General features: G+C 39.6%; 2 protein-coding genes and 1 non-coding gene across 3 annotated transcripts; 2 read left to right on the top strand and 1 right to left on the bottom strand.

Moving 5' to 3' along the window:
• Positions 1–801: 801 nt before the first annotated feature.
• Positions 802–3,240, top strand: LOC145139891 (uncharacterized). The gene is made up of 3 exons (XM_079073561.1): positions 802–1,027; positions 1,088–1,762; positions 2,060–3,240. Exons 1-3 carry the CDS (start codon positions 802–804, stop codon positions 3,238–3,240), a joined length of 2,082 nt encoding a protein of 693 aa, XP_078929687.1.
• Positions 3,241–7,597: 4,357 nt separating this feature from the next.
• Positions 7,598–10,030, top strand: LOC145139890 (uncharacterized). Its single transcript, XM_079073560.1, has 3 exons — positions 7,598–7,823; positions 7,884–8,558; positions 8,730–10,030. The coding sequence occupies exons 1-3, from the start codon at positions 7,598–7,600 to the stop codon at positions 10,028–10,030; spliced, it is 2,202 nt and encodes a 733-aa protein (XP_078929686.1).
• A 1,939-nt stretch (positions 10,031–11,969) lies between these two features.
• On the bottom strand, positions 11,970–12,040 carry TRNAE-UUC (transfer RNA glutamic acid (anticodon UUC)). Its single transcript has one exon. It is a non-coding gene; the product is annotated as a tRNA-Glu (tRNA).
• Between the last annotated feature and the right edge of the window lie 1,447 nt (positions 12,041–13,487).

The raw sequence follows: 13,487 nt of genomic DNA, 5'->3' as shown, positions 1-13,487 counted from the left end.
TTCTAAGAGCTTGTTTAGATTAGGTTAATAAGGTTAGGATTAATCAAAGAGCTTGTTTTGATTGATTAATGTGGTGAATGGAAAGTGTTAGAGCTTGTTAACACTTTCAAGTACCAACTTAGATAGAATGAAACAAATGTCTTGTCATCTTTGATTCACATTGCTGAATTGTCATACATGGAGTTGGAGTCCTTACAAAATCTGAACTTAATTCATTAGTTTAGTTGTTTACTCGTGTTCTAAATTGGTTTACTACATCATTACACTCAACCCCCCCCCCCCTTTATTTAATCTTTTGTGAACAGATACCTTACGCAAAGAGGTATATACTAATTATCCCGTGTCTCTGTGGATCGACCCTACTTGCCTTGTACTATTTTTCTAGTGCAATAGAGTAGTGTACTTGGAGTCATTTGTACCCCTTTATTTGTTGGGTTTGACACGCCTAACAAATTGGCGCTGTTGCCGGGGACACGATGTTACTAATTGTTTATGCCTAGATCTTTCCGTACAGGTACACCATTGCCAATTGACTCAGAGATAGAGAAGACTGCAAAGAAGCTAAGGAAGCAAGCCAAGCTTCGTAAGAAGCAACCGGGTTCCGGGACTTCTTCGTCGTCTACTCCCCCGGTCATCAACATTTGGGAGGACATACCCCTCTCAAGTGTATCAGCCTCTGAAACAGAAAGCCCATCACTCTCACCACAACCATCCTCACCCATAAATACCACTCCACCTTCTTCACCTGTTCATAATATCCTAAACACTTCACCTACAGAAACATCACCCACTTCTCAAGCCATGGCAGACATCCCTGGAGGAAATCCACCTCCAAACGCACCACCCGAACAAACTCTCCGTCAATGGTCAAGACAAGAGGTTAATCAACAACCTCTTTGCATCACATACCCAGCCGCCACCAACTTGGAACTAAAATCCGGCCTCATTCACTTACTCCCAACATTTAGAGGCCTGGAAAATGAAGATCCTCACAAGTTTCTCACAGAGTTCCATGTAGTATGTGTGGGTATGAAACCACACAATGTCACGGAGGATCAGATCAAGCTTAGGGCATTCCCCTTTGCAGTGCAAGATGCAGCCAAAGACTGGCTCTATGACCTCCCACCGGGGACGGTGACTACTTGGGTAGACCTTGCACGGTTGTTCTTGGATAAGTACTTTCCCGAAATGAAAGCTTCAGCCCTACGGAGGGAAATTATCGGGATCAAGCAACACAAAAGAGAAGCTTTCCACACATATTGGGAAAGATTTAAGAAACTATGTGCCCATTGTACAAAGCACGGGATTACCGAGTACCAACTCCTACAATACTTTATTGAAGGCATGACCCCAATGGAAAGAAGACTTCTCAATGCTTCTAGTGGCGGATCTCTACCCGATAAGACTCCAACCGAAATCCGCAATCTAATCAAGAACATGGCTGGAGATTCCAAACATTCAAGCCATGATGAAGAATGGTACACGGATGCACCCCGAGGTGTAAAGGAAGTTCAAACTCCTCAGATTGAAGCTCAATTGTCCGAGCTAACAAAAGTAGTAATGATGTTGGCCAAAGACAAAGGTGTGCAGCCCACACCCCACCCATGCGGTATTTGCACTCAAGTGGGGCATCCAACCGATATGTACCCACAACTCCAAGAGGAAGATTGTGAAGAAGCAAAAGTCATGGGAGGCTATTCCGGGTCAAATCAGAGAGGTTATGAGCAACCACGAGGTGATCAGAGATGGAACAATAATCAAGGTTGGGGAGGAAACCAACAAGGAAACTATCAGTCAAATCAATCACATCAATACCAGCAAAGACCACCATTTCCTCAAAATCAACAAAGACCACCCTTCCAACCTCAAAATTACCAGCCAAGGCAGCCACAACACCCTCCTCAACAAGCGGGTTCATCAAGTATGTCCTTAGAGGACATAGTGAAAAGCCTTGCGACAAGCACTCAAAGCTTCCAACAAGAAACCAAGGCAAGCATAAAAAGCTTAGAGCAACAAGTGTCATAACTTGCTCAATCCGTAAGTAAGATGGAGTCACAAGGCAAACTACCATCTCAAACGGAGAAGAAACCGAAACACAATGCTTGTGCCATTACTTTAAGAGGTGGGAAAAGCTATGAAGGTCCAAAGATGTCGGATGAAGAAGAGGAAGAGAAAGAGATAGAGGTGGAAGAAGCTATCAAAGAAGAGGAAAGGAAAAGTACTTCCAAGTCAAAGAAGCCCATAGAGACCGAAGTGAAAGTCACACCAACTCCATTTCCTTCAAGGTTGGCAAGCACCAAAAGAGAACGGGAAGATGATGAAATCATGGCCATGTTTCGAAAGGTTGAAATCAATATCCATCTTTTAGATGTTATTACACAGATTCCTAGATATGCTAAGTTCCTCAAGGAACTTTGCACATCTAAGAAAAAGCTTAAAGGAAATCAAACTGTGAAAGTTGGTGAAAATGTCTCAGCCGTGTTACAAAAGCGGCTACCAAAAAAATGCGAGGACCCGGGTGTTTTCACGGTTCCTTGTAAAATGGGTAACCTTTTTGTACCACGTGCCATGCTTGATCTTAGAGCATCAATCAATGTTTTACCCTATTCAAGCTATAAGACAATGGGAATTGGTCCTTTATCAAAAACCAGAGTTATCATTCAACTTGCCGACCGGTCTTTGGTACACCCGAAAGGTGTATTGGAAGACGTGTTAGTGCAAGTTAATGAACTTGTATTCCCCGCTGACTTTTATGTTTTGGATATGGGTGATGAAAACACCCCACAATCGAACTCCATCCTTTTGGGGAGACCTTTTATGAGTACCGCAAAAACAAAAATAGATGTAGCCAATGGTACTTTGTCTATGGAGTTCGATGGTGAGGTGATTAACTTTAATATCTTTGAAGCCATGTGTTATCCTAGTGATATTCATTCTTTAAACTTCATAGATGTTATTGATACATATACTAATGATTGCTTTGAGATGTCAAGCCAAGATGTGCTAACCACCATCTTGAGCGAACACTTTGATGAGACAGGGATTAAGAATTTGGCTGACAAGTACACATTGGAGGATGAATTGATTGAAGTAATCAATTCCCTGGAAAAAGCACAACCCATGAGAGTTGAACCACCCCACATGAAGCTAAAAAGTTCCAATCCGAAACTTCTCCCATCCATAGTACAACCACCGATTCTTGAGTTGAAGGCTCTTCCCGACCATCTCAAGCACGCCTAACAAATTGGCGTCGTTGCCGGGGAAATGACCAATACCAACTAACTCCACAGTTCCAACAACCATATTCTCCACCTCCCCAACAACCTGAAACGTCGAGCATGTCCTTGGAAGACATTGTCAAAAGCATTGCCACTACTACCCAGATCTTCCAAGAAACAACCAAAGCTAGCCTCAAAAGCTTAGAGCAACAGATTTCACAACTTACTCAATCTGTGAGTATATTGGAAACTCGGGGAAAACTACCATCGCAGACGGAGGAGGACCCAAGGCATACCGTTTCTTCCATCACCTTGAACGATGGGAAAAATGTTGATGGCCCAATATTGCAATGAGAAGATGGGGAAGAGGAGGAAGAAGTAGAAGTGGAAAAGGGTGATGAGGAAAAAGTAGAAATTAAGAATGCTGACATGGAAGTTGTAGAGGAGGTATTGGAGGTTGACAAAAAAGAGGCTGAGCCACCCACTACCAATGAGAAACTCCTTTCAATGGTAGACCAACCACAAGAGCTGAAAACGTTAAATTTGTTGGACCCTTCAAAGGATATGTACCCCGAGAAGGAAGACACCCAACCGGTCATCAAATCGACCACCTTATCGAAGAAGGAAGATTTGACCACCTTACTAGACAAGTACAAGAAAGGTATCGGCTGGACGATTGTTGTCATTAAGGGTCTAAGTCCAGCATGGTTCCCATGCAAAAAGAAAGTCAAGTACAAGATAAGTGTTTCATTGAAGGAGGTGGCAAGAAGATTGATGTGTTGGAGAGGCCCACATACTTAGAACGAAGCATATTCGGGGGCAACGTCGAGCCAACGACTTAAAATAAGGGCGGCTAACCGGGAGGCAACCCGGGGGTATTTTTGTCTTTTCCTTCAAAACATTTTCGTTTCTTTGAAGTTTTTTGTTTTTAATGTTCCAAATGTGTTGCAACATGTTTTTATACCTGGAAAATGAATCTCGGGCTCCAAAAATATTTCACGGATAGCTTGGGGAAGATGAAGTGGAGGTTCTCACCACAATTGCAAGGCTCCAAGAACGATTCGGTAAATTCTTTTCATATCTTTAATCATTCATATTTTGCTTAAAAATCCAATTGGTGTGCATTTGTGACTATTTTGGACTCTTACCCGACCCGACTACCATCCCCGCCCACCTTCCGGTGATTAGGTTGTTCCACCCTCTCCAAGCATCGGGGACGATGCTTATATTCAAGCTTGGGGAGGGGTAGAGTTGTACATTAGGATCACCTCCATGCATTAAATTTCAAAAAAAAAAATCCAAAAAGAATTTTTCGTGTATGTTCTTAGTTTCCATTTTTTTCCTAGTTTCTTAAAAAAAAACATCTCCATGCATTTTCATTTTCATGCATTTCGTTTAAAAAAAAGATTTAATACGAGATGAGACAATCTTTACATACAAGTGCTCCATGAAGTGGGAAAACGAAAAATCAAAATGAAAAAAAATACCGAAGCAACCGGATAGTTACCGGAAGTGTAGAATCAGCTGTCATAACTAGGGGACCCAAACACGTAATTCGAGACCCTAGCCTTAGATAATAAAAAGAATTTATATTGAAACATTTTTTGGGCGGTAATAACAGCTCTAGGATGATTTGCTTTTGAATATATAAAAAGAATCTTTATCGACAACTCTGGACCCACAGAACACGGACCTATTTGTTGACACGCGTTACCCTCGCGGTGACAGAGAGCTTAAGTATCAGATCCCCACAGTCAAGAAAGAAGGAAGGGTACAACTGTCATATCTAGTACCCAAATCAGAATTTCAAGTGCCAAAACGAAGAAATCTCAAGAAATTCCAAAAATGAAGATTGAAGAATCCAAATTCAAAACGAAGTACAAATCAAAGTTCAATCAAATCAAAAGCAATTCAAAGTCAAATCTGGCGAATGAAGAACTGTGTGATATGATACTTGTGGCTCTCGAAAAAGTGAAAGCATAGGAGATGGACCCCTTCGGGTGGGCTCACTGTTTCAGCGAAAGCTGATTCGTCGTGACGGGTTCTTAAGGATACGTCAATTCTGATTCTTGGCCATCTAGTCGTAAGGACATGAGATCCGGACTATGTTATTTTCGCCCATAAAGCTTAGTAAGGTATAAAGTTTTAATAAAACTAGGGTTGAATTATTGGGTTACACTGTTTCGGGTCTTCTTCACCTTGGGAGTCTGTGATATGTGGAAGGAAGCAGGATGGTCGCCTAGGTATTAATGATTGGAGCCCCATTGATGTAAGGTTTGATCGTATATGTCCATATTTATAAAAATAAATAAAAAGATTACTTGTGTTCTTAAATCTTTCGTTGGTTCAATTTTTGTTCCTTAAGTATCTTTTGTACATATGTTTCATTTTCATGGTTTTCATCGCATGCATTCATTCTTAGCTTTTAGGATCTTTCTGTCCACATTTTTTTCTATGTTTCTTTTTGCCATCTAGAAATCGTCATGTTTGTCCGGTTCTTGTTCTTTCTTGAGGACAAGAAAGGTCTAAGCTTGGGGAGATTTGTTAGGTGCTATTTGTGCACCTTTTTGCACAACTTTTAGTCCCATTTCATGCATCTATTTAGCATAATTGTTCTTCCTTTTTCTTACATTTCATCATATTCATGTTAGTCTCTAGAACAACCTTATTTTCACACTTTTATGTCTTTTTCAGGTAAACCGGAGGTTGGAACGCGCTTTGGGAAGTGCCGGGAAGCATTGGTGAAGATTTCGGGATGATCGGGCGAAGAACGAAAAAGTTGGAAAAATCAAGTTTGGAATTGGAGTCAGAGAGGTACACGGGGCGTGTTGAATTTACACTGAAAAGTGGGCACGGGGCGTGTTTGACCAAAATGGGAGCTGTTGACCATGCTGAACACGAGGCGTGTCAGTTTAGTGCAAATCAATACGGGGCGTGTTGGCTGCTGAACACGACCCGTGTCAGTTTAGCCTATTTTAACACGGGCCGTGTTCGACCCAAAAACCAACTTTTGGCAGTTTTTCCTATCTTTCATATTACGGGTTGAGGGCCATTTTTACACACACACACAACATATCAGAGCACCATTGGAGAGGAGATTTCAAAGGTTTTTGCAAGGGTTTGTCCGTTAATCATTTGGAAACATTAATTCTCGTTTTTGTAAGTTGTAATTACACTTAATTTCATCTTTAGACTTGTGATCTTGTTCTAGCCATGTGTGGCTAGAACCCTAACTTCTCCAATTTCATGTTTTGAGTTTTTGGTTGTGAATCAAATCATATGACCTGATGTTTGTGTTTAATTTCTATCTAGTGAAATTGATTTTACTTCAATCGAATGTTTGATTCTAATAATGATTCTTATTGGCCATTTGAATTGGGGTTAGGTCATTCAAGTTATTCATTTTGCAAAATCCGTAATTATTTTGTGAATTGAACTAAGTAACAAGCATTAAATTGATTTCTTATGAATTAATTTAGTGTAAATCTTTTCACACATTCTTACGCTCCCGAGCTTGTGAGGAGTATTGGGTGTTGTTGGGAACATTCACAATAAGCTTAATGCAATCTTTTAATCTACTTCTAAGAGCTTGTTTAGATTAGGTTAATAAGGTTAGGATTAATCAAAGAGCTTGTTTTGATTGATTAATGTGGTGAATGGAAAGTGTTAGAGCTTGTTAACACTTTCAAGTACCAACTTAGATAGAATGAAACAAATGTCTTGTCATCTTTGATTCACATTGCTGAATTGTCATACATGGAGTTGGAGTCCTTACAAAATCTGAACTTAATTCATTAGTTTAGTTGTTTACTCGTGTTCTAAATTGGTTTACTACATCATTACACTCAACCCCCCCCCCCTTTATTTAATCTTTTGTGAACAGATACCTTACGCAAAGAGGTATATACTAATTATCCCGTGTCTCTGTGGATCGACCCTACTTGCCTTGTACTATTTTTCTAGTGCAATAGAGTAGTGTACTTGGAGTCATTTGTACCCCTTTATTTGTTGGGTTTGACACGCCTAACAAATTGGCGCCGTTGCCGGGGACACGGTGTTACTAATTGTTTATGCCTAGATCTTTCCGTACAGGTACACCATTGCCAATTGACTCGGAGTTAGAGAAGACTGCAAAGAAGCTAAGGAAGCAAGCCAAGCTTCGTAAGAAGCAACCGGGTTCCGAGACTTCTTCGTTATCTACTCCCCCGGTCATCAACATTTGGGAGGACATACCCCTCTCAAGTGTATCAGCCTCAGAAACAGAAAGCCCATCATTCTCACCACAACCATCCTCACCCATAAATACCACTCCACCTTCTTCACCTGTTCATAATATCCTAAACACTTCACCTACAGAAACATCACCCACTTCTCAAGCCATGGCAGACATCCCTGGAGGAAATCCACCTCCAAACCTACCACGCGAACAAACTCTCCGTCAATGGTCAAGACAAGAGGTTAATCAACAACCTCTTTGCATCACATACCCAGCCGCCACCAACTTGGAACTAAAATCCGGCCTCATTCACTTACTCCCAACATTTAGAGGCCTGGAAAATGAAGATCCTCACAAGTTTCTCACAGAGTTCCATGTAGTATGTGTGGGTATGAAACCACACAATGTCACGTAGGATCAGATCAAGCTTGGGGCATTCCCCTTTGCAGTGCAAGATGCAGCCAAAGACTGGCTCTATGACCTCCCACCGGGGACGGTGACTACTTGGGTAGACCTTGCACGGTTGTTCTTGGATAAGTGCTTTCCCGAAATGAAAGCTTCAGCCCTACGGAGGGAAATTATCGGGATCAAGCAACACAAAAGAGAAGCTTTCCACACATATTGGGAAAGATTTAAGAAACTATGTGCCCGTTGTCCAAAGCACGGGATTACCGAGTACCAACTCCTACAGTACTTTATTGAAGGCATGACCCCAATGGAAAGAAGACTTCTCAATGCTTCTAGTGGCGGATCTCTACCCGATAAGACTCCAACCGAAATCCGCAATCTAATCAAGAACATGGCTGAAGATTCCAAACATTCAAGCCATGATGAAGAATGGTACACGGATGCACCCCGAGGTGTAAAGGAAGTTCAAACTCCTCAGATTGAAGCTCAATTGTCCGAGCTAACAAAAGTAGTAATGATGTTGGCCAAAGACAAAGGTGTGCAACCCACACCCCACCCATGCGGTATTTGCACTCAAGTGGGGCATCCAACCGATATGTGCCCACAACTCCAAGAGGAAGATTGTGAAGAAGCAAAAGTCATGGGAGGCTATTCCGGGTCAAATCAGAGAGGTTATGAGCAACCACGAGGTGATCAGAGATGGAACAATAATCAAGGTTGGGGAGGAAACCAACAAGGAAACTATCAGTCAAATCAATCACATCAATACCAGCAAAGACCACCATTTCCTCAAAATCAACAAAGACCACCCTTCCAACCTCAAAATTACCAGCCAAGGCAGCCACAACACCCTCCTCAACAAGCGGGTTCATCAAGTATGTCCTTAGAGGACATAGTGAAAAGCCTTGCCACAAGCACTCAAAGCTTCCAACAAGAAACCAAGGCAAGCATAAAAAGCTTGGAGCAACAAGTGTCACAACTTGCTCAATCCGTAAGTAAGATGGAGTCACAAGGCAAACTACCATCTCAAACGGAGAAGAACCCGAAACACAATGCTTGTGCCATTACTTTAAGAGGTGGGAAAAGCTATGAAGGTCCAAAGATGCCGGATGAAAAAGAGGAAGAGAAAGAGATAGAGGTGGAAGAAGCTATCAAAGAAGAGGAAAGGAAAAGTACTTCCAAGTCAAAGAAGCCCATAGAGACCGAAGTGAAAATCACACCAGCTCCATTTCCTTCAAGGTTGGCAAGCACCAAAAGAGAACGGGAAGATGATGAAATCATGGCCATGTTTCGAAAGGTTGAAATCAATATCCCTCTTTTAGATGTTATTACACAGATTCCTAGATATGTTAAGTTCCACAAGGAACTTTGCACATCTAAGAAAAAGCTTAAAGGAAATCAAACTGTGAAAGTTGGTGAAAATGTCTCGGCCGTGTTACAAAAGCGGCTACCAAAAAAATGCAAGGACCCGGGTGTTTTCACGGTTCCTTGTAAAATGGGTAACCTTTTTGTACCACGTGCCATGCTTGATCTTAGAGCATCAATCAATGTTTTACCCTATTCAAGCTATAAGACAATGGGAATTGGTCCTTTATCAAAAACCGGAGTTATCATTCAACTTGCTGACCGGTCTTTGGTACACCCGAAAGGTGTATTGGAAGACGTGTTAGTGCAAGTTAATGAACTTGTATTCCCCGCTGACTTTTATGTTTTGGATATGGGTGATGAAAACACCCCACAATCGAACTCCATCCTTTTGGGGAGACCTTTTATGAGTACCGCAAAAACAAAAATAGATGTAGCCAATGGTACTTTGTCTATGGAGTTCGATGGTGAGGTGATTAACTTTAATATCTTTGAAGCCATGCGTTATCCTAGTGATATTCATTCTTTAAACTTCATAGATGTTATTGATACATGTATTAATGATTGCTTTGAGATGTCAAGCCAAGATGTGCTAACCACCATCTTGAGCGAACATGAGACAGGGATTAAGAATTTGGCTGACAAGTACACATTGGAGGATGAATTGATTGAAGTAATCAATTCCCTGGAAAAAGCACAACCCATGAGAGTTGAACCACCCCACATGAAGCTAAAAAGTTCCAATCCGAAACTTCTCCCATCCATAGTACAACCACCGATTCTTGAGTTGAAGGCTCTTCCCGACCATCTCAAGCACGCCTAACAAATTGGCGTCGTTGCCGGGGAAATGACCAATACCAACTAACTACACAGTTCCAACAACCATATTCTCCACCTCCCTAACAACCTGAAACGTCGAGCATGTCCTTGGATGACATTGTCAAAAGCATTGCCACTACTACCCAGATCTTCCAAGAAACAACCAAAGCTAGCCTCAAAAGCTTAGAGCAACAGATTTCACAACTTACTCAATCTGTGAGTATATTGGAAACTCGGGGAAAACTACCATCGCAGACGGAGGAGGACCCAAGGCATACCGTTTCTTCCATCACCTTGAACGATGGGAAAATGTTGATGGCCCAAGATTGCAATTAGAAGATGGGGAATAGGAGGAAGAAGTAGAAGTGGAGAAGGCTGATGAGGAAAAAGTAGAAATTAAGAATGCTGACATGGAAGTTGTAGAGGAGGTATTGGAGGTTGACAAAAAAGAGGCTGAGCCACCCACTACCAATGAGAAACTCCTTTCAATGGTAGACCAACCACAAGAGCTGAAAACGTTAAATTTGTTGGACCCTTCAAAGGATATGTACCCCGAGAAGGAAGACACCCAACCGGTCATCAAATCGACCACCTTATCGAAGAAGGAAGATTTGACCACCTTACTAGACAAGTACAAGAAAGGTATCGACTGGACGATTGTTGTCATTAAGGGTCTAAGTCCAGCATGGTTCCCATGCAAAAAGAAAGTCAAGTACAAGATAAGTGTTCCATTGAAGGAGGTGGCAAGAAGATTGATGTGTTGGAGAGGCCCACATACTTAGAACGAAGCATATTCGGGGGCAACGTCGAGCCAACGACTTAAAACAAGGGCGGCTAACCGGGAGGCAACCCGGGGGTATTTTTGTCTTTTCCTTCAAAACATTTTCATTTCTTTGAAGTTTTTAGTTTTTAATGTTCCAAATGTGTTGCAACATGTTTTTATACCTGGAAAATGAATCTCGGGCTCCAAAAATATTTCACGGATAGCTTGGGGAAGATGAAGTGGAGGTTCTCACCACAATTACAAGGCTCGAAGAACGATTCGGTAAATTCTTTCCATATCTTTAATCGTTCATATTTTGCTTAACCTTTAATGGTTAAACAAATGAAACATTTGTAATTTATGACATTAAAAGCTAGCAGTTTTCAAATATAAAATCAATCAATGTTACTAATCAATACCAATCTTTTCAATCTGTAGTTGTTGAAATACAAAACCTTTCTCAAATGGCCATTGCTGTGAACTTAATGGAAACAAGACTAAATCCATTAAGACACCCTTTTGACTCCTTTACCCTTATCTTCTTCTTTCTCACTCCATAACCACACAATCTCTTATCATTTTCATTTCATGTGCCTAAACTTTTTTAATATATTTTTTCTGTTAAATCCTATTTGCAATGCACAGATTATTATTTTTCCAAAATTAAACTTTTGTATCCGTTTGTAGGGAAAATGTGTAGTTAACCTTTCTTACAGTTGGATTTTTAGTATGACGATCACATAAACTGTGCAAACTTGCGTAATTTTCTTTTGGAATTATTAAATAATATGTATTTTAATTTGTAAATAGCTTTACGGCTATATAGTTTGTTTAATCTATAACGAATATCTGAAGTTAGTTTTTTTATTTTAACTTTTTTTAGAACAAGTGAAATATATTTAAAACTAGCAAAAAGCTACAAAATTACAAAAAAAATAGCTACAATTATTAAGCCAATCAACCCAGATGTCCCAAATGTCTCCAAAAATTTGCAATGACTTTTCAATGTAAATTTTAAGGGATTTTCGGAACTTTCATACTTTAATTGTTTGATAGAAAAGAAAAAAGATGTTTGCAAATTGTAAATGTATAAAATTTGTTTTTTACATTTGAGCTTTAATTAATATTACTTTTGTCAATGGATAAATTGAATTAGGCTGAAAAACAGGAACAAAAAAGGTTCCATTGCCGGGAATCGAACCCGGGTCCCTGGGTGAAAGCCAGATATCCTAACCGCTGGACGACAATGGATTGATGTTTTGCATAGGCAATTTATAACATTTATAATACTGTTTATTACTCTTAACTGAAAGTGGAAATCTTATGTCATTTTACGTTTACCTAAAAATTCACTTTTATTGCAAAAAATCTCTTTCCTCTTAAAATAAAGATACCAAGATCAATTTCGTCGATCACTTAAAATTAGGAAAAGTAACTTTTGCAACAATCCCAAAACTCCTCAAATGGGTTAAAAGTTAAAATTCAAAACTATTGTTTATTGATATTATTAGTAAAGAAAAACTTTTTATACTATCCTTATTGTATACATGTAGTCAAAACTAGCAATTCCCATTCACCACTGAGAAAGACTAAAACCGATACCAATCTTTAAATATTATTAAAAAAGAAACCTTGTGACATCACCTTCAACAATCAAGGTCGTTGATTGTGTTTCATTCCTATATTTTCCACCTTTAGATCGTTACGATGACATCATCATCTAGTCAACCCTTATTTTTTTTGGTCTACTAATTTTATGAAATCTATTAATGACAGTTACTTTTAACATTATAAATTTATTAATGGCAATCAAATCTCACCAAAAATTAAATTACTTTTAAAATTAAGAAATCTATTAATGACAATTAAATCTCACAAAAATTAAATAAAATAATACACCGCCCCACCCCTCATTACCCATTTCTTTTGTTCATACATTATTTTCTTTTCAATTTATCGCAGGAAAGAAGATATGAATATCAATGGTGCTGGAAGATATATAAGAAAGATTCTCCCACTAATTTCAATGATGCGTACGTCTTCTTTCACAACGATTCAATCGATTCTCCCTTCTACGACCTCGAATCCGGAAACAATTTCTCTTCCCATGTCTCTATGCACAAACAATCCATAATCGTATCCCTTTGATTCCTCATTGTGTAACCTCGAATCCCTTTCATCTTATGATCACAACCACAAACACTCATCTATTTCGTCTCCTTCTCTTTCTTCATATTTCTTGCGTTTCACTTAGGGCTCTCATTCTTCCGGTCAATTATTTGTTTCTCCGCACAACAGTTTATAATTAATTTGTTATGTTTCGATTTCTGGTGTTTATTTCTCAATTTTGATGAAAAAAACCTAATTTCTACACTTGCTTTCAGAAATTAAGAGAATCGCCGCTCCTTCTCCACCTTCCTCTTTCTATCTGTTGCAGAAACTGGAAAGACGACATACACACACATTTAATGCGTTCGACGTTCGTCTTTTTGATTTGTTCATAGGTTTGTTTTCTACACCACTCCAACCTCTTGCTTTGCATTTTATACGATTTTTGTTACTGTTTTCTTTCTTTCCCTCAATTTTTTTCACTATTCTCTGTTTTTTTTATATACCTTTTGTTTGTTTACTTTTTTCTTCAGGGCTATCTTGATATTGATTTTGAGTTTTTGTTGAACACAATTATGATATGTGTTCT

The sequence above is a fragment of the Lactuca virosa genome, chromosome 9 (assembly GCF_052849685.1).
Source record: "Lactuca virosa cultivar CGN04683 chromosome 9, Lactuca_virosa_CGN04683_v6, whole genome shotgun sequence".
In the NCBI taxonomy this organism is placed as follows: domain Eukaryota; kingdom Viridiplantae; phylum Streptophyta; class Magnoliopsida; order Asterales; family Asteraceae; genus Lactuca; species Lactuca virosa.
Note: the sequence above shows the minus strand (reverse complement) of the source record. Positions and strands in the feature narration are given on the sequence as shown.

Coding starts and splice junctions, on each gene's coding strand:
- LOC145139891 (XM_079073561.1), top strand. CDS start 802: ATGGCAGACATCCCTGGAGGAAATCCACCTCCAAACGCACCACCCGAA. Junction 1,028..1,087: donor GTTCCATGTAGTATGTGTGG/GTATGAAACCAC, acceptor TCCCCTTTGCAG/TGCAAGATGCAGCCAAAGAC. Junction 1,763..2,059: donor GAGATGGAACAATAATCAAG/GTTGGGGAGGAA, acceptor TGGAGTCACAAG/GCAAACTACCATCTCAAACG.
- LOC145139890 (XM_079073560.1), top strand. CDS start 7,598: ATGGCAGACATCCCTGGAGGAAATCCACCTCCAAACCTACCACGCGAA. Junction 7,824..7,883: donor GTTCCATGTAGTATGTGTGG/GTATGAAACCAC, acceptor TCCCCTTTGCAG/TGCAAGATGCAGCCAAAGAC. Junction 8,559..8,729: donor GAGATGGAACAATAATCAAG/GTTGGGGAGGAA, acceptor GTATGTCCTTAG/AGGACATAGTGAAAAGCCTT.